Source organism: Oncorhynchus mykiss, chromosome 19, assembly GCF_057628025.1.
Source record: "Oncorhynchus mykiss isolate SJ-2025 chromosome 19, ASM5762802v1, whole genome shotgun sequence".
Lineage (NCBI taxonomy): Eukaryota > Metazoa > Chordata > Actinopteri > Salmoniformes > Salmonidae > Oncorhynchus > Oncorhynchus mykiss.
Window position 1 is genome coordinate 54,346,425 of NC_143040.1, and position 26,972 is coordinate 54,373,396.

The 26,972-nt window shown below is 42.1% G+C and overlaps 2 protein-coding genes across 3 annotated transcripts in view; both read right to left on the bottom strand.

Annotated features, from left to right (window-relative positions):
* The window catches only part of LOC110497976 (pleckstrin homology domain-containing family G member 3), a 58,954-nt gene extending 55,336 nt beyond the window's left edge, over positions 1 to 3,618 (bottom strand). Inside the window, exon 1 of the mRNA XM_090209706.1 lies at positions 3,321 to 3,618. The gene's annotated coding sequence lies outside the window, so the exon portion shown is untranslated. The remainder of the gene's footprint in view (positions 1 to 3,320) is intronic.
* A 6,151-nt stretch (positions 3,619 to 9,769) lies between these two features.
* Positions 9,770 to 25,409, bottom strand: LOC100136686 (kunitz-type protease inhibitor 1). 2 transcript variants are annotated; one of them, XM_021574476.3, is made up of 11 exons: positions 25,280 to 25,409; positions 24,488 to 24,955; positions 22,014 to 22,171; positions 21,658 to 21,799; positions 14,375 to 14,545; positions 14,251 to 14,292; positions 13,793 to 13,921; positions 13,313 to 13,363; positions 12,992 to 13,162; positions 11,035 to 11,094; positions 9,770 to 10,709 (listed from the first exon to the last, which is right to left on the bottom strand). In XM_021574476.3, exons 2-11 carry the CDS (start codon positions 24,894 to 24,896, stop codon positions 10,522 to 10,524), a joined length of 1,521 nt encoding a protein of 506 aa, XP_021430151.1. In that variant the 5' UTR covers positions 24,897 to 24,955; positions 25,280 to 25,409; the 3' UTR covers positions 9,770 to 10,521. The 2 variants fall into 2 exon arrangements, with proteins under 2 accessions (XP_021430151.1, XP_021430152.1); XM_021574477.3 differs by having other exon boundaries at positions 25,333 to 25,380.
* Positions 25,410 to 26,972: the final 1,563 nt, after the last annotated feature.

Here is a 26,972-nt window from a genome sequence, read left to right on the forward strand (position 1 = left end):
GGTTCAAGTCCGGGCTCTGGCTGGGCCACTCAAGGATATTCAGAGACTTGTCCCGGAGTCACTCCTGCATTGTCTGGGCTGTGTGCTTAGGGTCATTGTCATGTTGGAAGGTGAACTGTTAACCTGCTCAGGACCTCAGACTGGATCTTCATCAAGGATCTCTGTACTTTGCTCTGTTCACCCTTCCCTCAATCCCGACTAGTCTCCCAGTCCCTGCCACTGAAAAATATCCCTACAGCATGATGCTGCCACCCCCATTCTTACCGTAGGGATGGCTCCAGGTTTCCTCCAGACGTGACACTTGGCATTCAGGCCAGAGTTCAATCTTGGTTTCATCAGACCAGAGAATCTTGTTTTTCATGGTCAGAATACTTTAGGTGCTTATTGGCAAACTCCAAGTGCCTTTTACTGAGGTGTGGCTTCCATCTGGCCACTCTACCATAAAGGCCCGATTGGTGGAGTGCTGCAGAGATGGTTGCCCTCCTGGAAGGTTCTTCAATCTCCAGAAGAAATCCAGAGCTCTGTCAGAGTGACCATGGGGTTCTTGGTTGGCCCTTCTCCCCCCGATTGCTCAGTTTGGCCAGACAGCCAGCTCTAGGTATAGTCCAAAATTTCCCATTTGAGAATGTTGGAGGCCACTGTATTCTTGGAGACCTTCAATGCTGCAGAAATGTTGTGGTACCCTTCCCCAGATATGTGCCTCGACACAATCCTGTTGTCTCAGAGCTCTACGGAGAAATCCATCGACCTCATGGCTTGGTTTTTGTGCCGACATGCACTGTCAACTGTGGGACCTTCTATATAGGCTGGTGTGTGTCTTCTCAAATCAAGTCCAATTAATTGAATTTACCACAGGTGGACTCCAATCAAGTTGTAGAAACATCTCAAGGATGATCAATGGACACAGGATGCACAAGAGCTCAATTGAGTCTCATAGCAAAGGGTCTGAATACTTACATAAGGTATTTCAGGTTTATTTTTTATACATTTGCACACAAAAAAATTAAAAAATAATGTTTTTTGCGTTATTCAATCTACACACAATACACCAATGATAAATTATAAAAATCTTCATAAATTTTAGAATAAGGCTGTAACGTAACAAAATGTGGGAAAAATGGAATCAGGTCTAAATACTTCCCGAAAGTACTCAATATAGTTTACATGTCAATTTAAGCCAATCCAGTTTGTTTGGCCCCATAGTTACACAACCAATCAACCCAGAAATAGTAGGAATATTTCAGACTCATCTCAAAATTGCACTACAGTCAACTGAAATACATTAGGCCCTAATCTACATTAGGCCCTAATTTCACATGACTGGGAATACAGATATGCATCACAGATACAAAAACAAAACAACAAAAAAAAAAATACTAGAAAAATGATGACCACCATTTGCCTCATGCAGTGCGACACAGCTCCTTCGGATAGAGTTCACCAGGCTTTTGTTTGTGGCCTGTGGAATGTTGTCGCACTCTTCAATGGCTGTGCGAAGTTGCCGTCACTAGTCAATCCAGAGCATTCCAAACATGCTCAACGGGTGACATGTATGGTGAGAGTGCAGTTCATGTATGAACTGGGACATTTTCATCTTCCAGGAAGTGTAGTGTGACATTGTGTTGTGTGACAAAACTATACATTCTAGATTGGCCTTTTGTCCCCAGCACAAGGTGAACTTGTGTAATGATCATGCTGTTTAATCATCTTCTTGATATGCCACACCTGTCAGGTGGATGGATTATCTTGGCAAAGGATAAATGTTCACTAACAGGGATGTAAGCTTTATGTGCATATGGAAATCGTGGGATCATTTATTTCAGCTCATGAAACCAATACTTTACATGTGGTGTTTATATTTTTGTTCAGTGTATATTTTCCATAACCTAAACTATTGTTGTTTCAACTGTTTGAAGCTGGTGTACAAACCCGAAAGTAAGACACAAAAGCAAAAACCTGAACGGGAAACATAGAAATATGGTACATAGAACTTATCTACAGCTTCTTAGACTTGCTTTCAAGTAGAATGATAGGAATGTGAGTTATACTGTAGATCTGTGTAAATTTGGTCAGGTTGCATACTGCCACTAAGTCTCAAAATAGCAATCTATTTTATTTTTTTTTGCCATATTTAGTCTCACAGGCAACTATCCGGGAAAGGTGATCTCTGCAGCTGTTCAAAGTTCAGTCATAGAATGTTCTTTTTTTAGAACATACATAAATTATCAGTACCAAAATGTACTCTTAGCAGGGATCTAAGCTTTTAGCCTGACTCAGTGGAGTTAAAGAACTATGACAGTTTTAGATTATAGGTCATTTAATGGTCAGTGCAATCCAGAATCCTTAGGACATCCCTACCCTAAACCCAAACCCTTACATGCTGACCAGACCGGACACGTCGCAAAATAAATTTAGAAATCCATGTTAATCAATTATTGCACCCACACTGCTCATGCTCGCCAACGAACATCTGCGATGCCAAGGGCTAAATTAGAACTCCTTTCTATTTGACACAGATCGTGTCAGAAACTAGCTAAATTGTCATACATGTTTTAATGCTTTTCGACCTGTCCCCAAATGTTTGTCATTGGTGGTTCAGAGTTTGTTTTGACATTTGAACGTGCTTGTCATGATCGCGTTTGGTGTAGGGGGACAGAATAAACGTATGCACGATAGCGCACGCGCGCAGCCGGTTTGGGTTCCGTGTTACACATTTCAACTTCAAAAGGGTAGGGAAGTTCCAAGGATCTCAGATAGCACACCGTTATTTAATCCACATGGAATTTGACTAAATCTCCACATGCAACAGCAGGTCCACCTGCCTAGCAATGCAGTAGGCTACCCTGTTGAAGTAGGGGAGCTTAATGGATATTTGACACTGCCATATCATGGACAGGAGCCCTAACTTGAACATGTTAAATAAATAAAAATCCTAATATACCTATAGGCGACTTTTGTCATTTCAATAGTAAAGGACTGGTGTGTTTTTTTATAGCCTAAATAAAACAACATAGCTCTTTTACCTCATCCTGTCAAAACAGGTTGGCATATTTCACGTGTTGTGGTAGATTCTGGGTGAAAAGCGTTTCAGAGCAGTGAGGAACGTCTCGAGACGCAGATTTACCAAATCAATTACGGCTTTGACTGAATAAATTGATAGGCTCTACATCACAATGCGACATGAACTCCTGAAGAAAAGCAGTGTTGTATGGACCATGCATGCACTTCATGTTGTGTAGGCTTTTCATAAGGAAATTCGAGAGTTGAACCGTCTGATTCACGAATGTTTCCCCGGTTATTAGAGTTCATTAAACACTTACCAAATGTTTGAGTATGTAGTCGTCTGTCTGTGAACCTCCGAAAGTGTAGGTCTAGTTTTTCTGTAGACTATAATTTCGGTTTTAGTTTTCCATAGATTAACTCACATTGTCAAACACATAAATCCTCCGCACAGCCCAGTTGTCCTCTACTGACTCCACAGCTGAGCCGAACACATATCAAAGTACAGCGAGCAATAGGTCAAAGACCGCCTACTTCCAAAACACGCAATCTAATCGAGAGTGGTAGAATTTGCTAGCTCAAATTGTCTAATTAAAGTTTGCTTTAAAACAGGAGGCCAATTCTGATTTTTATTTCACTAATCGGTATTTTGACCAATCAGATTAGCTCTAAAATAAAGATCTGATTGGTCAAAAGACCAATAAGTTGGGGGGGGGGGGGGGGGGGGGGGGGAATCAGAAATGTGCTGTTTGTCTGGTTTATACTGCCTCAAATACTGTTTTTATTTGCCTCAAAGGGTAAGTGAATAATATCTCTGAATTTTTTCTTTATTGAAATAAATTAGTCCTTTTTCAGGTCATCAATGGGCATCTGGAAAAATGTCCCAAATTCAAGTTTCTGCCAACCCCCTTTATTCAAATAAACACGAGCAAATATTTAAACTCAGCCCTTATCAGCCCATTGTAAAATGACAAACTTTAGAGCAAATTCAAAATCTTTCTTCCTCTCAATTGTGTGGATTACTCCCGAGGGCCTAGTCAGCCAACATGACAAGCTTATAAACCGCTATCACACACCATCACAGTCTTACAATCTATTGATGAGGGTCTCCGGCCCCTACACTGTCAAAGGTCCCTACAAAGAATGGCAGACAGATAACTGGAGTGAATTTAACTTGTGGCAAGTAATAAAGGTAGACTACCATGCTCTGTATTCCCCTCAGAAGTCCCATTTTACTATCAATGGCAGTCACCTCACCTGTCACCTCACCTGTTCTTCTATTGATAAACATCACAGAGGCTGCTGCTGAACTAACCTTCATGATGATGACTGAGGATGGCCGGCCCTAAAATGGACATCTTGCCAGCAGGGACTGTATTACATGGATAATTATGGGGGAAATGGTTTGGGATGCTCTGGATTGACATGTATGACGGCAACTTCGCACAGCCATTGAATAGGAGTAGGACAACATTCCACAGGCCACAATCAACAGCCTGATCAACTCTATCCGAAAGAGATGTGTCGTGCTGAATGAGGCAATATCAGAAGTCTATGTTTTGCAGTGAAGTGTCAAAGAGTAATTTTATTCCATTGTGGCTGAGCAGTAGTCAATGTAAAGTCAATATTTCCATCTGCTGGTAATGGTTGGGTAATGCATGGGAATAACAATATGCTGTAATGCAGGGCTCTCCAACCCTGTACTTGGAGAGCTACCCTCCTGTAGGCTTTTGGTTCAAACCCAGTTGTAATTTACCAGATTCAGTTTATCAACCAGCTAATTATTAGTGTGCTAGATTAGAGTTGAAATGAAAACATACAGGACGATAGCTCTCCAGGAACAGGGTTGGAGAGCACTGCGAGCAGAGCAAGGGAGGGTATACAGTGGGCATCATATATATTTACCCCGCCCCCCCCCCCCCCCCCCTTGGATTTCTTCACATTTTATTGTTACAAAGTGGGATTAAAATGGATTTCCCATTTTTTCATCTACACAAAATACTCTGTCAAAGGGGATTTTTTTGAGGAACATTTCTTACAAAATAATAAAAAATGAAACATTAATACCTAGATTTTAAAAGTATTTGTCCCCCTGAGTCAAAACATGTTAGAAATACCTTTGGAAGAAATTACAGCTGTGAGGCTTCCTGGATTAGTCTATAAGAGCTTTGTACACCTGGATTGTGCAATATTTCTTCAAGCACTGTCAAGGTGTTGGGTGTCCTAGCTAGATAGCAAATTTCAAGTCTTGACATAAAGAAAAATCTAACTGTAATTCGGCAACTCTGGAACATTCACTGCCTTCTTGGTGAGCAACTTCAGTGTAGATTTGGCCTTGTGTTGTAGGTTATTGTTCTGCTGAAAGGTGAATTACTTTCCCAGTGTCTGGTGTAAAGCAGACTGAAGCAGGTTTTCCTCTAGGATTTTGCCTGTGCTTAGCTCCATCCTGTTTATTTTTATCCTGAAAAACTCCCCAGTCTTTGCAGATGTCCAGCATATCCATAGTATGATGCAGCCACCACCATGCTTGAAAAGGCAGTTACTCACTGAGGTGTTGTGTTGGATTTGTCCCAAACAGAAGGCTTTGCATTTAGGCCAAAAAGTGTATTCCTTTGCGGTATAACTTTAGTGCCTTGTTGCATACAGGATTCATGTTGTGGAATATTTTTACTCTGTCATTTAGGTCATTACTGTGGAGTAACTGCAATGATGTTGATCCAACTTCAGTTTTCTCCCTTCACAGCCATTGAGCTCTGTAGCTGTTTTAAAATCGAGTGGCTAATTTGCCCTTTCCTTCCATTCTGCTAGCTAACGTTCAATCGCTGGAAAATAAATGGGACGAACTGAAAGCACGTATATCCTACCAAAGGGACATTAAAAACTGTAATATCTTATGTTTCACCGAGTCGTGGCTGAACGACGACATTAAGAACATACAGATGTCGGGTTATACACTATATCGGCAGGACAGAACAGCAGCCTCTGGTAAGACACGGGCGGGGGGGGGGGGTTCATAGTTGATAAACAATAGTTGTAAACAATAGCTGGTGCACGATATCGAAGGAAGTCTCAAGGTTTTGCTCGCCTGAGGTAGAGCATCTCATGATAAGCTGTAGACCACACTATATACCACACTAGTTTTCATCTGTATTTTTCATAGCTGTCTACATAGCACCACAGACTGAGGCTTGCACTAAAACCGCAGTCAATGAGCTGTATTCTGCCATAAGCAAACAGGAAAACGCTCATCCAGAGGCAGCGCTCCTTGTGGCCGGGGACTTTAATGCAGGGAAACTTGAATCAGTTTTACCTCATTTCTACCAGCATGTTAAATGTGCAACCAGGGGGAAAAAAACTCTAGACCAACTTTACTCCACACACAGCTCTCCCTCACCCTCCATTTGGCAAATCTGACCATAATTCTATCCTCCTGATTCCTGCTTACAAGCTAAAATTAAAGCAAAAAGCACCAGTGACTCGGTCTATAAAAAAAGTGGTCAGATGAAGCAGATGCTGAACCACAGGACTTTTTTGCTAGCACAGGAATTCATCCGATGACATTGAGGAGCACACCACATCAGTCACTGGCTTTATCAATAAGTGCATCGAGGACATCGTCCCTACAGTGACTGTACGTACATTCCCCAACCAGAAGCCACGGATTACAGAAAACATTCGCACTGAGCTAAAGGGTAGAGCAGCCACGTTCAAAAAGCGTGACTCAAACCCGGAAGATTATAAGAAATCCTGCTATGCCCTCCGATGAACCGTCAAACAGGAAAAGCGTTAATACAGGACTAAGATCGAATCGTACTACACCGGCTCCAATGCTAGTCGGTTGTGGCAGGGTTTGCAAACTATTACAGACTACAAAAGTGAAGTACAGAGCTGCCCAGTGACATGAGCCTACCAGACGAGCTAAATAACTCATATGCTCGCTTCGAGGCAAGTAACACTGAAACATGCATGAGAGCATCAGCTGTTCCGGATGACTGTGTGATCACGCTCTCCGCAGCCTGTGAGTAAGACCTTTAAATAGGTCAACATTCACAAGGCCGCAGGGCCAGATGGATTACCAGGATGTGTACTCCGCGCATGCGCTAACCAACTGGCAAGTGTCTTCACTGACATTTTCAAACTCTCCCTGTCTGAGTCTGTAATACCAACATATTTCAAGCAGACCACCATAGTCCCTGTACCCAAGAACACTAAGGTAACCTGCCTAAATGACTACCGATCAGTAGCACTCACATCTTTAGCCATAAAATGATAGACTGGTCATGGCTCACATCAACACCATTATCCCAGAAACCCTAGATCCACTCCAATTTGCTTACCGCACCAACAGATGATGCTATCTCTATTGCTCTCCACTCCCAAGAACACAAAGGCAACCTGCCTAAATGACTACAGACCCGTAGCACTCACGTCCGTAGCCATGAAGTGCTTTGAAAGGATGGTAATGGCTCACATCATCACCATTATCCCTGAAACCCTAGACCCACTCCAATTTGCATACCGCCCAAACAGATCCCCAGATGATGCAATCTCTATTGCACTCCACACTGTCCTTTGCCACCTGGACAAAAGGAACACCTATGTGAGAATGCTGTTCATTGACTACAGCTCAGCGTTCAACACCATAGTACCCTCAAAGCTCATCACTGAGCTAAGGATCCTGGCACTAAACACCTCCCTCTGCAACTGGATCCTGGACTTCCTGACAGGCCGCCCCCAGGTGGTGAGGGTAGGTAGCAACACATCTGCCATGCTGATCCTCAACACTGGAGCTCCCCAGGGGTGCGTGCTCAGTCCCCTCCTGTACTCCCTGTTCACCCACGACTGCATGGCCAGGCACGACTCCAACACCATCATTAAGCTTGCTGACGTCACAACAGTGGTAGGCCTGATCACCGACAACGACGAGACAGCCTAGAGGGAGGAGGTCAGAGACCTGGCCGGGTGGTGCCAGAATAACAACCTATCCCTCAATGTAACCAAGACTAAGGAGATAATTGTGGACTACAGGAAAGGATCACCGAGCACGTCCCCGTTCTCATTGACGGGGCTGTAGTGGAGCAGGTTGAGAGCTTCAAATTCCTTGGTGTCCACATCAACAACAAACTAGATTGATCCAAGCACACCAAGACAGTCGTGAAGAGGGCACGACAAAGCCTATTCCCCCTCAGGAAACTAAAAAGATTTGGCATGGGTCCTGAGATCCTCAAAAGGTTCTACAGCTGCAACATCGAGAGCATCACTGCCTGGTGCGTCAATTGCTCAGCCTCCGACCGCAAGGCACTTCAGAGGGTAGTGTGTACGGCCCAGTACATCACTGGTGCAAAGCTGCCTGCAATCCAGGACCTCTACACCAGGCGGTATCAGAGGAAGGCCCTAAAAATTGTCAAAGATCCCAGTCATAGACAGTTCTCTCAAATACCGCATGGCAAGCGGTACCGGAGTGCCAAGTCTAGGACAAAAAGGCTTCTCAACAGTTTCTACCCCCAAGACATAAGACTCCTGAACAGGTAAGCAATGGCTACCCGGACTATTTGCATTGTCCCCCCCCAACCCCTCTTTTACGCTGCTGCTACTCTCTGTTCATCTTATGTGCATAGTCACTTTAACTATACATTCATGTACATACTACTTCAATTGGCCCGACCAACCAGTGCTCACGCACATTGGCTAACCGGGCTATCTGCATTGTGTCCCACCACCCCCTCTTTTTACACTTCTGCTACTCTCTGTTCATCATATACTGTATGCACAGTCACTTTAACGATACCTACGTGTACATACTACCTCAATAAGCCTGACTAACAGGTGTCTGTGTATAGCCTTGCTACTCTTTTTTTCAAATGTCTTTCTACTGTTGTTTTATTTATTTACTTACTTACACACACACCTTTTTTTTGGCACCATTGGTTAGAGCCTGTAAGTAAGCATTTCACTGAAAGGTGATGTACTGGGCCGTACGCACTACCCTCTGTCGGTTAGGGGCTCATAAGTAAGCATAAGTAAGCATTTCACTGTAAGGTCTACTACACCTGTTGTATTCGGCGCACGTGACAAACTTTGATTTGATTTGGGTTGCATCACTGCCTGTATGGCAACTGCTTGGCCTCCGACTGCAAGGCAAATCAAATTGTATTAGTCACATGCGCCGAATACAACTTACAGTGAAATGCTTACTTATGAGCCCCTAACCGACAGAGGGTAGTGCGTACGGCCCAGTACATCACCGGGGCCAACATTCCTGCCATCCAGGACCTCTATACCAGGTGGTGTCAGAGGGAGGCCCTAAAAATTGCAAGGACTCCAGCCACCGTAGTCAGACTTTTCTCTTTGCTAGCGCATGGCAAGCGGTACCGGAGCACCAAGTCTAGGTCCAAGAGGCATGTCTAAACAGTTCTACCCCCAAGCCATAAGACTCCTGAACAGCTAATCAAATGGCTACCCAGACTATTTCCATTGCCCCCCCCCCCCCCACACACACACTTACACTGCTGCTACTCTGTCATCTATACATAGCCACTTTTAATAACTTTACCTATATGTACATAATTACCTCAATTACCTTGACACCAGTGCCCCTGCACATTAACATTGACTCGGTACCAGTACCCCTGTATATAGCCCCGCTATTGTTATTTACTGCTGCTCTTTAATTATTTGTTATTACTGGTATTTTCTTAAAACTGCATTGTTGGTTAAGGGCTTGTAAGTAAGCATTTCACTGTAAGGTGTATACCTGTTGTATTCGTGATTTGATTCTGGGAACAGCATTTTATTTAGGATTTGAGCACTAATGGTAAAAGAGAGAACTACATACAAAAGTGTTAATGAAAAAGTTGAGTATATAAAGAGTATATTTTCCTATAACATGTGACCACCATGATGAGGCACAAACTCACTGTTTTCCCCTCTTCTGTTTCCTTCTGAAATATCAGTTTTAATAATCACAAAATAAACTATAAAAGTAAAATAACTTGCTCTAACTTCTACCAGTTAAGACAAAGGGTGTCAATAATGTACAATATATTTCCAGCAACACATATCTTTTTTAAATGACTGAAATATGATAAAACATGATAAGAAGAATAACAAATCAATAGTTAGTTAGCAATATTGGAATGTTTTCATCTCCCACACTATTCCAACAGTTTACATGAAGTCAGATTTGTGGATTTAATTGTAGGACCGTTATACCCTGAGTGCAGGATTGCTGACCAACAATCTAAATTCTGACAGGTTACTGCAAGGAAGACAAAAAGGCAAGTGTAGTTTTGAATAATTGCTGCCACTTTTGCTTTCCAGAGTGAAGTCAAACTCTAATAAAAATTCTTAGGCCTATATTACAACAAGGTAAATGTCTTATCAAACAAACTGGCCTATATTTGGGGAAAATAAAACATACTGGTACACAAAAAGGGTTTCACATAAAATCAAATATTGATCTGAATTCATGCAATGATGATAGCCTGCACCTAGGCAGCTTCTGGGGGCAGAGGTTAGGGGTCAGATGGGCTTGGTGGTGGTGTTGTAGACCAGGCGCTCCGTGTCCTCCCTGGTGTAGACCTGGGAGCCGTTGACGGGTACCCGCTGGCGCCGAGTCTGCTCCTTCTTGCCCTTCATGAAGCAGTAACACAGAACTACCAGCAGTATTATGATGGCCAGGCCAAGCAGTGCAGCTATCACGATGATTCCTGAGAGAGGATGGGCATGAAGAGAGAGACACACACACCAGTAAGTCAATAACTATATGAAAGGATCCTGCATGTGTGGGGAAGCAAAAACTGGACAGACCGACAATCAATCATGTGCAACATTCACAGTGTTTGAGTAAAGAGAGGAGAATGTGCAGGGAAAAACACATCACAAGATCTTTGTGACCAGCTTTGACCCCCAAGGCCCTTAAACTTGACGGGGTGCAATAATTGGTTTTAAAAAGGATTATTTTCAGGGTGTCTTTTCCATGGAGTCCTGACGGGCCAAAGGCTCCATCTTGAAGAATAAAGAAGAGCTAATTACCTACATGGCCGTCAGTGTCCTGGTATTCATATCGGTTCGTTATTTCAAAGATGTCCTTTTCTGAACACATGGTAAGGAAAAGAGACAAGTCAGTTGTTACACAGCTACAGTATTGTTGATACACACAATGTAGTGGTGCTGACAGAGTATGTTCCTATCTCTGAAACATTTCATTATTATGATCTCAAAGGGTAATATAACAGTTAGGGATGCACAATATATCAGTAAGCATATCGGAATCAGACAATATTAGCTACAAATGCCAACATCGGCTCTATGTATAGTTTAATGCCGATATGCAAAACCGATGTCAAAGCTCACATGCATACCTGTATAACGTAGGTAGACGACGTAATAACGCATTCCTAACCTAGCCCATAATGTCTGCTTGTGTGGATGTATTTTAAAGTTTCAAAGGAAAATGACAAAAAAGGCCAAATGCAATGTTTGTGCTGCTATTATTTTCTGAGGGGAGAAAGTGCATCAGTGGTGGATGTTGGCTTTCGCCGACTGGTCGAGCACCTCGAGCTCCGGTACACACTAGCAAGTAGGCGCCATTCTACAGATGTTGCCCTACCGGTGTTACACAGTATTGTTGAAACGCACATCCATGAGCTACTTGCTATGGGCGTCACTGCTATTAGCTTCACGATTGACATTTGGACCAGCGACGTCAGCCCCATGAGCATGCTGAGTCTGACAGCACAGTATGTCGACGAGGATTTTGTACTGAGGAAAGCCGTATTGCATGCTCAAGAAGGTGCTGGTTCTCATACTGCTGCTGCTATTTCAATGGCATTTGAGAACATGTTTGAAATACCCAAGAACAAAGTACACGCTGTGCTACGTGATAATGCATGTAACATGACAAAGGTTTTGGAAGAATGCGGCGTCACAAGTTTGCTATGCATGGCACACACGCTGCAACTGGCTGTAAACGAAGGTGTTTTGGCCCAACGCAGCATATCTGACGCAGTGGCAACAGGTAGGAAGATAGTGGGTCATTTTAAACACTTACAGCTCGCATACCAGCAAGCAATACAGGGGCAGCTTGGAGTGAAAACGAAAAGGCGTAAGCAAAACGTTTCCACCTGATGGAACAGTACTTTTTACATGAAGAGCCTGCTGGAACAAAAACGAGTGCTTGGCGTGTACGCAGCCGACTAGGAGTTACCTGCAACAATCAGTACAAACCAGTGGACTCTCATTGAGAACATGAACACACTCCTAGCTCCATTCGAACAACTGACTCGAGAAATAAGATCATCAACTGCGTCTGCAGCAGACGTGATACCCTCTGTCATGGCATTGAAACGCCTGCTCAACAAAACTGCCAACACAGACCGTGGGGTTAAAACTTACAAAAGTACTCTACTAGAGGCTGTGAACAAGTGATTCGGTGGCATTCACTCTGAGCCTTTACTGTGTCACCACCATGCTCGATGCTAGGTAAAAGGACCGCTACTTCGATGCAGACAAGAAACAGGGTTTCCGTGAAATGCTAGACAGCTGGACAAGATGGACATGGACACAGTGACAGTGCGCACCGAGGAAGAGAGACAGAGCTGAAACTTCATTGCTTGACATGTATAATGAAATCCTGGTTGAGAATGAAACGACTGAACAAATGATCAACGAAACAGCACAGCAAGTAAGTGAAAGAAATTGGTTTTGATTATGTTTTACTGGTAATGGGGACATACTGTACGTGGTCAGTGTGTGTGTGTGTGTGTGTGTGTGTGTGTGTGTGTGTGTGTGTGTGTGTTTCAACTATTTAACTGTACTAGAATGCCTAAAAGGCCGCAATTTTTTTAATATCGGTATCGTCTTTTTTGGCAAGAAAAATATTGGATATCGGTATCGGCTCAAAATTCCATATCGCTTTATCCCTAATAACAGTGCAACAATTTTGAAAATCAGTTGAAAATGTTATAATGGCTAAAGCATGAAAACCTACCTGTTACCAGTTTACAGGTACTCATACAAGCATCCTCAGTGTCAAATCTGTTCTCATTCCCGTAGCAGCCGCCATAGTTGAAACGGAAGCACTTCTGGTAGACAGGGTTGTAATACCACTTGGTAAAACTCTCCCGACAGTTTCCTGTTTTGGGGTGCTCCGTGCAGCGAACTGTGGTTGAAAGAACATGTGTGTGAGAGATCAGCGTTCGTAAGGAGAGCCAGAGTAGGGGTAGGCACCATATGTGATCAGTTAACTCAACAACAAAATCCGAGATTGATCCTGTTATTGTGAACATGTCTCAAAACAGTAAAACTCAACCTTTCTGTTCATCCACAGGAATTTGCAGTAGAATCTGGAAGTTCTTATTCACTGATGAAAGGAATAAAGCAAGAGTTAAAGGGTTACTTCTGGTTTTTGGCAATAAAGACATTTATCTACTTCCACAGCGTCAGATTAACTCATTGATACCATTTGTATGTCTCTGCATCCAGTATGAAGGATGTTAGAGGTAGTTTTGCAAGACAATTCTAACTAACGTTAGCGTTAACGCTAGTTAGCAACTTCCGTCAAACTGTTCGCAGAGAATGGTATCCACAAGTTCATCGGACTCTGGGGAAGTAGATCAAGGGCTTCATTGCCAAAATACCAAAGTATCCCTTAAGCAACATCACATGACAACAACTGAGCACCCCAATAGTTTCACTTCATGACTGCACTTGTAATGTAAGGTCAGTGGTAAGGTAAGGCCAATGCAGTGTTGTATGTAAATTAGGGTTGGTTTGCATAGCCTGTACTTACAGTCCTCACAGTTCTCCTCATCTGAGCCGTCGCTGCACTGCTGCTCCTTGTCACACTCCAGGCCTCGGTCAAGGCAGCAGCCGTTGGTGCAGGAGAACTGGCCTGACCCACAGGGTACTCCACACACCTCTAAAACACAACAACACACACAGGTGAACTGGGGACCTCTCACACCTCTAAACATAATACACAGGTGAACTGGGGACCTATCACACCTCTAAACATAATACTCAGGTGAACAGGGGACCTAACACAACAACACAGAGGTGAGCAGAAGAGGTAAAAGTGACTTTTAGATTCACCTTATAGGATACAGAAGTAATACAGGTAACTGATAAGTCTCAATAGATATGCATCAGTCAACAGATACGGCAAATATATGTATATTTGAACTATTACAAGTACAGCTACTATCTATAGTCATACACCTGAGGACAATAAATGTAAGTCAGTCTTACCTCTAGGGGCTGGAAGTGGTCCAGTTCTACCTCTGTGAATAACTACAAGAAAGGAAACACCAATCAACCAACCAATCTTCTCCAAAAACTGTTCTCAGAAAAACAAGAGGGGTCTGTATAGTACCTGACACACCATCACAGGCGTTGGCACACTCCTGGAGGGAGAGGTAGTTGTTAAGGTTCTCTCTGCAGCCCCCAAACAGGAACTCCTCACACCTCTCTGAGGCAGCATTGTAGTGCCAGCGGGGGAAGGATCCGCGACAGGGACCCACCTTCTTGGGGACCATGCAGTGATCTGAAGGATGAAGTATCAGAGAGTGGCGATTAGATATAACATTATGTAATAAAACAATACACAGATGTCATGTGAATGTCATTTTATGTTGTGGTTCAGTGGTGGAAGCCCAGACAGAATCATGTGTAACACTTTTTGGGGAAAAACATTGCTTATAAACTGCTTACATAATCATTGCGTCAAACAGCTCATTACCTCATGTGGAACACTTAATTATTTTGACATTTTCTTATAAACATAACTCATAACATAGAAGTTAAACATACCTTAAAAAAAAATAATACAAAATTGTGTAAAATATTAGAGAGCCAGTCAATATTTTATTTATTTTATCTTTAATTCTGCATTGTTGGAAAAGGACCCGTAAGTAAGCATTTCACCGTGACTCTACGCCTGTTGTTTACAAAGCATGTCACAAATAAAATGGTATATTTGATTGGACCTGATGTATCAAATATAAAAAAGCTAAGTAACTTTCCCTAAAACCAGGCCTACTTCATCCACTGAAAATACATGTGGATGGTCTGGCTTGTAAACAGACATGTGGTAAACACAAAGAAAGCAGACATAACTGTCAGAGGAAGTGGTTTCACTTGTGCAACGCAAAGCTGTACGCCTCACGACAAGCTAGTTGATGCATCGGGACTACCCTGCATTACATTACCCAGCCATTCCGTCATTACAACATGACTGGGTTAATTGAGGAATTAAGAATAACATTAGGTACAGAACCATGTGTGTACCACAGTCAATGTAAAATGCTAATAGCCATTCACAGTACATATATTTTGCTGAGAGGGGGTTCATGTTGTCAGGGTATCTTTAATTGTGATTCTACTAGCATGTTCATTGTAATTCATCCAGCATTAACGCATGCAGCCATTTAGCTGTACGTGTTGTGTGACTCAGATCAGGGGTCACTATGCATTGGCCTTTCCACAGAGGAACATTCCTAACACCATTCAGTAGAGACTAGTTAATGGGTAACTGAATCAATGAATGGTTAATAGTCTCTGCTCAGTCTGTTAAGACTGAGAGACCAACATGCTCCAAATTGTATAACTGACTCAGAAATTATTTCAAAGTGTTTGAGTATCAAGAGTCTGTATTTAGAGTACCATGACCTTAAAGGAGTTTGCTTGAGTTTGTGAAACCCAAGCTGAAACCAGACAGACAGGTTAAGGGGGAGGGCAGGGTAGGAAGGAAAGAGGGAGCAGAGTGTGTGGGAGGGAAATCCCCACAGCTTTCCTGACTTCCTGTGTCTGCTGATAGCCCAGGAAAAGTGTCTATCCATTCCATACACACTCATGTAACTGGGCATGGCAGAGAAAACCCTTCCATTGTCTGATTCCTAAGTATTCCCTGTTACCCTATAATGAACAGCCAGGCAGCACTGTTGATCTACCAAGTATCTACCAAGTGTGATAATGAGTTGTCATCCTGTTATGAGCCAAAACGGTCATTCTTGGAGGACATATGGGTTTTTCAGTCACTCACAGCCATGGAGTAAACAGCTACTAGGAAAAGAAGAATAATAAGCTGTTGTCTCTGGCGATTGAGCCCACATGTAGATGTACAAGCTGAGACAAATCTACTTATGAATGTGCTTTCTGAAATCTGGAAATGTTGATTTCGTTCTACGGGAATCAGAGGAGCTTGCCTGGACAGGTCTTTTAGACAGTATTCTCATGCCATGTCACGTGGTATGAAAAGTAGATGATTATGATATCAAGTCTTGTTGTAATCAACTCAACTTAAACCAGTACAACCGATAAGAGTCATCAGTAAGCATTTGAAAGTCATAAAAATGAGTTATGAACTTAACATGCCACACACTGAGTGCAGAAAACATTAGGAACACCTTCCTAATATTTTAGGGAGTTGCACCCCCTATTGCCCCCAGAGCAGCCTCAATTCGTTGGTGCATGGACTCTACAAGGTGTTGAAAGTATTCCACAAGGTTGTTGACGCCAATGCATCCCACAGTTGTGTAAAGTTGGCTGGATGTCTTTTGGGTGTTGGACCATTCTTGATATGCACGGGAAACTGTTGTGAGTGAAAAACCCAGGAGTGAAAAACGCAGCAGCGTTGCAATTATTGACACACTCAAACTGGTGTGCCTGGCACCTACTACCATATCCTGTTCAAATGCACTTAAATATTTTTTCTTGCCCATTCACACTTAGTGGCACACATACACAATCCAAGTCTCAATTGACTCAAGGCTTAAAACTCCTTCTTTAACCTGTCTCCTCCCCTTCATCTACAGTACACTGATTGAAGTGGATTTAACAAGTGATATCAATAAGGGATCAAGCATTCACCTGGATTCACCTGGTCAGTCTATGTCAGGGGTGTCAAAGTCAAATGGACGGAGGGCCAAATAAAAAAATCAGCTACAAGACGAGGGCCGGACTGTTCGAATGTTCATTGAAAAATTTTTAAATGACGCATATAGTCTAGTGAACCTAATTGAACCTACTGAAAACCTAACAAATATATTACAATATGATCAGATAAATAAAGCAATATTTTCTTATGGCTCTGTCAGTAATCTTTAATTTTCAACAGACACAAAAGACAAATTTCCTTTATATAAATATCCCCATAACATGAACATTAAATGAAAGAAACCGGTATTCAAGGCACCATCAGTAGACTATATTTTCTATTTTAGCAAAAGTGGGCTAAATTTACTTCAAAGAAAAAACAATAATAGCAATTTTCTATCATCCACTCAACTGAAATATTTTTAAAATATAATTGGATTGAAATACAAAAAAATAAAGTGCAAAAATCTATTAATCAAAAACAACACTTTGTTTAAGGAGAAGTAACATGCAGTGAAAACAAATATTACATTTTTACTTTTAAACTTGAACTGAGTAAAAACTCTAAATATGTGATTGCACAGTAATGTTCACTTGTTTGAGGTTGAGGGTGATACTTGGTGGTGTCCCATCTTTTCCACAAGTTCATCAATGTTCGGGGTAAGGCTCTGAGCTGAAGAAATCCTCAGAATTGAGTGGAGGTGTTCAGCAGTAAGTCGACTTCTGTGTGATGTTTTGTTCAGGTTCATCAAAGAAAACAGTTGTTCACACAGGTATGTGCTGCCAAACATAGACAACGTTTGAGCAGCCTGGATGCGCAGCTGGGGCATTGTGCCGGGGAGGAAACGGGCGAACTCCGCAGCACCCACTGCCGCATATTTTGCCCTCAGTGCATCATTGCATTGGAGGTCAATCAACTCCATTTGGAGGTTTGGTGGTGAGCTTTCCACGTCAACAGCAAATGGGTTACCGAGCAGTTCCAACCTGCTTTTTTGTGCTTCAAAGTCAGCAAATCGGCGTCGAAAGTCAGCGGCAAGCATACCTATTTTATCAGCCAACTGTGTGCTCGGGAACGCACTGGTAGAGAGCTTCTCTTTCATGGTCTGGCAGCTGGGAAAGTGGCTCAAATTTTCTTTCCGCATCTGCGTCTCCCACAGAGTCAGTTTGGTTTTAAATGCCTTCACTGTACTGTACATATCAGAGATGACACGATCCCGACCCTGCAGCTGCAAGTTTATTGCATTCAGATGACTCGTAATGTCACACAGAAAAGCCATTTCACACAGAAACATTTCGTCTCGGAGTTGTGTTGTGTCTTTCCCTTTGCTGTCCAAGAACAGACAAATCTCCTCACGAAGCTCGAAACATCTTTGAAGCACCTTTCCCTGGCTTAGCCATCGCACCTCTGTGTGATAAGGCAAATCACCATGCTCCGTTTCTAACTCCGTCAGAAATGCCTTGAACTGGCGGTGATTCAAACCTTTGGCTCTGATAAAGTTAACTGTGCGCGTGATGATGCTCATTACATGCTCCATTTTCAAGGCTTTACCGCACAACGCTTCCTGGTGTATGATACAATGATAAGCTGTCAGCTCACCTGTCGCGTTTTCCTCTTGCATCTTTTCCCGTATCTTCGCCACCAGTCCGCTCCTGTGTCCACACATCGCAGGTGCTCCGTCGGTTGTCAAACCCACGAGTTTTTCCCAAGGCAGCTCCATCTCATTTACACATCTTGACACCTCTTCATACAAATCATGCCCCGTAGTTGTGCCATGCATAGGACGTAAAGCCAAAAACTCCTCTGTCACGCTTAGGTTGGAGTCCACTCCGCGGATGAAAATTGACAACTGGGCAATGTCAGAAATGTCGGTGCTCTCATCCACAGCCAAGGAATATGCAATAAAATCTTTTCCCTTTTTCACAAGCTGCTCTTTTAGATTGATGGACAACTGGTCTACTCTCTCGGCAATGGTGTTTCTGCTCAGACTCACATTTAAAAAGAGTTGCCTTTTTTCTGGGCAAACTTCGTCACAAACTTTAATCATGCAGTTTTTGATGAAATCCCCCTCCGTAAATGGCCGGGCTGATTTAGCGATCTCTTCTGCCAAAATAAAACTGGCCTTGACAGTTGCGTCCGCGTGTGTGTCCGCGTGTTTCGTTTCATAATGTCGTCTCAGATTATACTCTTTCAGTACCGCCACACTTTCTCCACACAGAAGACACACAGGTTTTCCAGCTACCTTCGTGAACATATACTCCGACTCCCACCTTGTTTGAAACCCCCGGTTCTCAGTATCCACCTTCCGTTTTGCCATTTTTGATGGGTATCTGAAAGTTAATTTTACTGTGATGCTGACGACTGCTGTGCCAATAAATATTGAAATGAAGCAGCCTACTGCTCGGTGCGTCACCTTTGCATTGTGGGAAATGTAGTATTGGTGCGTGTAAAAGATCTGCGGGCTGCCGGCTTGCTGCGGGCCGGTTCTAATAATAAATCAAGATCATCCCAGGGGCCGTAAAAAACCTTCTTGCGGGCCGGATGTGGCCCGCGGGCCTTGACTCTGACATATGTGGTCTATGTCATTGAAAGAGTTCCTGATGTTTTGTATTTTGTATTTCTTTTTCACATAAAAATTCAAACTGCAGAGAGTTCAGAAGGAAAACATTTAAGTGATTTATATTCCTAACATCGCATTCACTTGCATTATGTGTTCAGTGGGCATCAGTTCTTCTCACCTCAATGGCAAAGTTTCTCATAGTATTTCCACATTGTCCCTACTCCAAACATGACAGATCACTCGGATGTAGACCACTGTAGACCATCATTGTCACTTTAGATTGATTTTTTAAATTTAAATTTTACCTTTATTTAACTAGGCAACTAGGCAAGTCAGTTAAGAACAAATTCTTATTATCAATGACGGCCTAGGAACAGTGAACTGCCTGTTCAGGGGCAGAACAACAGATTTGTACCTTGTCAGCTCGGGGGTTTGAACTTGCAACCTTCCGGTTACTAGTCCAACGCTCTAACCACTAGGCTACCCTGCCGTGATTATATACACAAGCAGCGAACTGTATATACAGTGCCTTGCGAAAGTATTCGGCCCCCTTGAACTTTGCGACCTTTTGCCACATTTCAGGTTTCAAACATAAAGATATAAAACTATTTTTTTGTGAAGAATCAACAACAAGTTGGACACAATCACGAAATGGAACGACATTTATTGGATATTTCAAACTTTTTTAACAAATCAAAAACTGAAAAATTGGGCGTGCAAAATTATTTAGCCCCCTTAAGTTAATACTTTGTAGCGCCACCTTTTGCTGCGATTACAGCTGTAAGTCGCTTGGGGTATGTCTCTATCAGTTTTTCCCATTCCTCCTTGCAAAACAGCTCAGTGAGGTTGGATGGAGAGCATTTGTGAACAGCAGTTTTCAGTTCTTTCCACAGATTCTCGATTGGATTCAGGTCTGGACTTTGACTTGGCCATTCTAACACCTGGATATGTTTATTATTGAACCATTCCATTGTAGACTTTGCTTTATGTTTTGGACCATTGTCTTGTTGGAAGACAAATCTCCGTCCCAGTCTCAGGTCTTTTGCAGACTCCATCAGGTTCTTTCAGAATTGTCCTGTATTTGGCTCCATCCATCTTCCCATCAACTTTAACCATCTTCCCTGTCCCTGCTGAAGAAAAGCAGGCCCAAACCATGATGCTGCCACCACCATGTTTGACAGTGGGGATGGTGTGAGCTGTGTTGCTTTTACGCCAAACATAACGTTTTGCATTGTTGCCAAAAAGTTCAATTTTGGTTTCATCTGACCAGAGCACCTTCTTCCACATGTGTGGTGTGTCTCCCAGGTGGCTTGTGGCAAACTTTAAACAACACTTTTTATGGATATCTTAAAGAAATGGCTTTCTTCTTGCCACTCTTCCATAAAGGCCAGATTTGTGCAATATACGACTGATTGTAGTCCTATGGACAGAGTCTCCCACCTCAGCTGTAGATCTCTGCAGTTCATCCAGAGTGATCATGGGCCTCTTGGCTGCATCTCTGATCAGTCTTCTCCTTGTATGAGCTGAAAGTTTAGAGGGACGGCCAGGTCTTGGTAGATTTGCAGTGGTCTGATACTCCTTCCATTTCAATATTATCGCTTGCACAGTGCTCCTTGGGATGTTTAAAGCTTGGGAAATCTTTTTGTATCCAAATCCGGCTTTAAACTTCTTCACAACAGTATCTCGGACCTGCCTGGTGTGTTCCTTGTTCTTCATGATGCTCTCTGCGCTTTTAACGGACCTCTGAGACTATCACAGTGCAGGTGCATTTATACAGAGACTTGATTACACACAGGTGGATTGTATTTATCATCATTAGTCATTTAGGTCAACATTGGATCATTCAGAGATCCTCACTGAACTTCTGGAGAGAGTTTGCTGCACTGAAAGTAAAGGGGCTGAATAATTTTGCACTCCCAATTTTTCAGTTTTTGATTTGTTTAAAAAGTTTTAAATATCCAATAAATGTCATTCCACTTCATGATTGTGTCCCACTTGTTGTTGATTCGTCACAAAAAAAATACAGTTTTATATCTTTATGTTTGAAGCCTGAAATGTGGCAAAAGGTCGCAAAGTTCAAGGGGGCCGAATACTTTCGCAAGGCACTGTAAGTGCATTGAAATTCAATAAATACAGCATGTCCCTTCACCCTCAAAACAATTGTGTTAAACTGTGTAGCTAGGTGTGCTTTGCAGGTGTTTCACATATACTTTAGTATACTCACTCTCAGACTGCTCAGGGGTAAGCACAAGGACAGTGATCTGGGTTTGGTCGGACTGCCCACTGGAGTCTGTGACAGTCAGTTGGAACTTGTACACTCCAGACGCCAGGTTGGACACGATCACCTGGTCTTTAAATGTAGTTTTCTAGGAGACAAGGAAATAAAATGTATCAATGTTTTCTTGTGTGGCAGAACATTGAAAATAGAGAAGCTTTAATTGTGATCCTCATCCTTTGGTGTTCTCATGTATTTGTACACAGTGAAAGAGCAATCACCATTAACTCTGATCAGGTAAATGCCCCAAACATCCCAATAAAGCCTGACCAGTGCTCCCTGATGCCCCAGTCATCATCGCCCACCTCAATGACAGCGGAGGTGTTCCCTGACACTAGGTGCCACAGGTACGTGACAATATCGTGGTCGTCCTTGCTCTCGTTGCCATTCAGAGTTAAACTTTCCTGGGGCTGCACCACTCTGTCCGGACCTCCATTGGCCTCTGGAGGATTGTCCACTTCACCTGGAAGTTGAATACAACCTTCATCACGTTCAATACAACATATTCACACTGAAAATACATGCAGCTTTAAGATATCCCGTTAGGTTAAAGACTGGTTGAAATTTGAATAGGTTTAATTTTTTTGAAGGGTTTTGAGTGTCAACACATTAACAACATAAGGTTCAGGAAATCAATTTGTTTGGTGGTGCTCATTCCCAGTTACTAACTACATCCTGTTGACATACATTATTCACTCAAGTCTGCAATCCATTACTTGACTCACAGCACAATACCAATCTCCCCTGTAAGAAGCTTTCTCAGCAGCAATGAGGTGAAAATTGAAACCTCAGACTGTGACAAGGGGCCTTATAATGAGCCATAGAATAAGCCCTATATTGAGCCATGGCGTGTGTGGGTAATGCTCTTCTCTAAGCAGGTGGTTTCACCTCCTCCTGAGATAAAGGGCCTGTCTGTTGTGATTCAAACCACAGACAGTCCAAGTGTAGTGCGTTGCTTTCTCTCATCATAATAATATAGCTAAATGGTATGTGTGTTCATGTTCCTTTAGTAAGCAGTTCAATGGAGACATGAAGTTCATTGGAGACTTAATTAGTTAATTTGATGAGTGTCTATGTTGTGATGTGTGAGAGTGATACCTGGGTCTCCCGTTTCAACCTGGACTCAGGGGTAGACTTAACATAGTAAATGTAAATCCGGGACACTCCATATGGTATGTATTAATTTGTGGATGTCCATTATCCATTTCGTATGTTTTACGAATTACAATTTGTATGACATGTTACGAATTGAAATTTGTACATGTTACAAATTGCAAAGACAATACCAAATATAACATATCATACTAATTTGAGTATCCCAGTTCCAATTCATCCCAAAGGTGTTCGATAGGGTTGAGGTCAGGGCTATGTGCAGGCCAGTCAAATTCTTCCACATCAATCCCAAAAAACTATTTCTGTTTTGACTTCACTTTGTGCACGGGAGCATTGTCATGCTGAAAAAGGAAAGGAAACTGTTGCCACAAAGTCAGAAGCACAGAATCGTCTAGAATGTCCTTGAATGCTATAGCATTAAGAATTCCCTTCACTGAAAGTAAGGGGCCTAGCCCGAACCATGAAAAACAGCCCCAGACCATTATTCTTCCTCCACCAAACTTTACAGTTGGCACTATGCAGTCGGGCAGGTAGCGTTCTCCTGGCATCCGCCAAACCCATCGCGTGAAGCGTGATTCATCACCTCAGAAAATGTGTTTCCACTGCTCCAGAGTCCAATGGCGGAGAGCTTTACAAAACTCTAGCCGATGCTTGGCATTGTGATCTTAGGCTTGTGTGCGGCTGTTCGGCCATGGAAACCCATTTCATTAAGCTCCTTGACGAACAGTTATTGTGCTGATGTTGCTTAAAGAGGCAGTTTGGAACTCAGTGGTGAGTGTTGCAGCCGAGGAATGACGATTTTTACACACTACAGCACTCGGCAGTCCTGTTCTATGAGCTTGTGTGGCCTACCACTTTGCGGCTAAGCCGTTGTTGCTCCTAGATGTTTCCACTTCACAATAACAGCACTTACAGTTGACCGGGGCAGCTCTAGCAGGCCAAAAAATTGAAGAACTGACTTGTTGGAAAGGTGGCATCGGTGCCACGTTGAAAGTCACTGAGCTCTTCAGTATGGGCCATTCTACTGCCAATGTTCAAATGTTTGTCTATGGAGATTTAATGGCTGTGTGATCAATTTTATACACCGGTCAGCAACAGGTGTGGCTTAAATAGCAGAATCCACATACTTTTGGCCATGTAGTGCATCTTCTGACCAGGGGGAGTTTTCTTGAGAGCCCTGACGCTTTTGGAAGCATAAGGAAAGTGTCTTTCATACCAGCAAGAAATACTTTTCAAAGAACTAAAAGGTTAAATTCCTAAACACCTTTTTAGGGTTAGTGTACCCACACCACCATATTTCCATGTTACTTTGTATATTAACAGAAGACAGAGGGACCACCTGTGCTAATTTAGCAGTGAACACCTGTGTGTGTACCTGAAGGCAGGCAGAAACGTGTTGTCACAGGCTGAAACTGTGATAAAGACAGTTTAAACAGTGCAGTAAATGTATATGTAGCATTTGTGAAATGATGATGTGATATTAAGTAAAGCTTTAGGTTCCTTGAACCATATGCATTTGAGAATAGATTCACGTTTATATGGAGTATTTGGCTGCCAGAGCCAGTCTACCTCTGAAAATAGCATGTAAGGTCCTTGGACCTTAAGGTAATGGTAAGCCCTTTAAGGGTACATAGTGGGCAGTCTGAGACCAGTCTGCCTGTTTTACCTGGGAGGTTTTTTGTGGCCAGATCACTTTCATACACCACGTCTCTGATGTAGTTCAGGAATCCCTTCTTCCTGACAAATCGGCAGACGTACTGCTGCTTGTATAGACAGTCAAAGAGAAAGCATGACTTGATCATGCCCTCACCGGACCCATTCTCCATGAAAGCGACATTACACTTGGGATCTTTGCAGCACGAGCGTATACAGTCATTGGTGCTCTCAACCTTCGGTTTAATGATGAAAGTCGCACCGTATTTCACCGAGTCATCCGTATCGAGAACGAAATCTTCTCTGCCCTTTTCGAAACTGTCCAAACACTGTTCCCCGAATGGCTGGGCCTCCGCGCGCACCAGGAAAACAATAAAGCACACCAAAGCGCCCAATAACAATCCAATTGGGAGAGTAGTCATTCTACAAAACAGTCCAGGAAAACTATTTCCCACAAATATAGGATAATCCAACAGATGACCTGAAAACAGAGCGATATATAGTAAACTTCAAATAACATATCATGGAATGCATTAATTAAATATACATTATCATTCAAATAAATAGTCGTAACATGATCTAAATAACATACAAAACACCATGCAGTCTATCTTTATACTATACAAACACCAATCAATTGTATAGAAACGTTCAGGACTTTTGTATATCGCAGTGTCTCTCTGTTCCTCTGATTTCAAAGGTAAGAATTACGTCAAACATACAAATAAATAATCAAGATCCAATCTTCTGTAACTTTATAGATTCATATTTGTTCAAAACAGCACTAGAAATTAACATGTGTCACCTGTAAATTCTGTATCTGTCGTCGATTATAAAGAAACGACCGAATATATTTACAATTCACAGGTGTGTCACTCTCTCTCTTCGGGTACCTGTTACATACAGGAAGTGAAATTCTACTCCCATCTACCCAAAGAGGTGACCGGAGGCGCAAAGCACATTGGCACTCCCATTTCGAGTTGTGTAGGAGTAGAAGAAGACTTCACCAAACATGGGATTAATGAGTTGCTTGAATCTGTAGAGTAATGTATATTTCATTGGTTATCTGAATTTCCCAATTCGTTATTATTTATAGGAGAGGACTTTAACATTACTATAGATAATTCAACTGATAGATGGCCCCCAGGCAGGCCAACGAATCAGAATTTGGGTTAAATACTTTTTTATGGATACGTTTGATCTTACTGACATGGAGAGAAAAGTTTCCAGCTGACAGATCATTCACTTGGAGTAATAAGACAGGTTCCAGACAGTCCCGAATAGATTTGGGGTTTATATCGAAATGTGTCCATGCTGTGTAAGGGCTATTTGAACAAGGAGAGTGATTTCATGACCAATTTATGCAGAAATCCAGATATTTTGACTATTTTTCTACATTGTAGAATAATAGTGAAGACATCAAAACTATGAAATAACACACATGGAATCATGTAGTAATCAAAAAAGTGTTAAACAAATCAAAATCACAAATCAAATGTAACATACACTGCTCTATTTTTTTAATCTTGACAGTAAAATAAGCAAAGAGATAGACCAGATGCTTTTCAACTTTCTGTTGAGAAACCATACCCATTACGTTAGGGAAACTGTTGTAATGAACACTTATGAGTATGGTGTGCTTAATTTTCTGGACTTTTCTACTTTTAATAATACTATTGAGATCAATTGGATAACACAATTCCTAAGAACACCCACTTCTATGTGGAAATGTATTCTTCATCATGTACTCTCGACTTTTGGTGGCCTTAACTTCATGTTGGTTTGCAATTATAATATTGACAGTTCCAGTGAAACTCTGCTTTTCATTGGCAGGTTTTCTTGTCATGGTCCTTAATTTATAAGCATAATTTCTCTACACACAGATATTAGCCTATATCTGGAATAATCAGGACATATTGTATAAAAATAAAACATTTTTTATAGAATATTGGTTCCAAAATAATATCCTATTGGTGAGCCAACTCGTAAATGCAGAGGGTATTTTACTTATCTATGAGCAATTCTTATCACTTTACAAGAGCCCTGTAACACCTAAAGATTTTGCAGTCATTTTAGATACCATTACCTCAGGTGTTGCTTTATTATTCAGGAACATGTCGAGACCTAACCCTCAGAATTTACCTTTGATTACCCCTGTTGACTTATCAGTAGGAACGATATGTATTTCTTTTGGTCCATACAACAACAACAGAACTACATGTGACCTGTTTCAACATGATGTTGTATCTATCTATATCTTATGTCATGCCTTATTGGAATCATTTTTTGATAATATCTGTTGGAAAAAATATTGGATGTTGCCTCCCACATTGCCTCCCACATACAGTGGGGCAAAAAAGTATTTAGTCAGCCACCAATCGTGCAAGTTCTCCCACTTAAAAAGATGAGAGAGGCCTGTCATTTTCATCATAGGTACACTTCGACTGGGGTGGGTAGTCTATGTTCTTTTTTCTTTGTTGTATTTCTGTGTTTGGCCT

Excerpts from the sequence above, each read along its gene's own strand:
- LOC100136686 (XM_021574476.3), bottom strand. The coding sequence starts at position 24,896 with ATGACTACTCTCCCAATTGGATTGTTATTGGGCGCTTTGGTGTGCTTT. Across the intron at positions 21,800-22,013 it reads ACACCTCCGCTGTCATTGAG|AAAACTACATTTAAAGACCA; the intron begins GTGGGCGATGAT and ends CTTGTCTCCTAG. Across the intron at positions 13,922-14,250 it reads ACCACTTCCAGCCCCTAGAG|AGGTGTGTGGAGTACCCTGT; the intron begins GTAAGACTGACT and ends GTTGTGTTTTAG.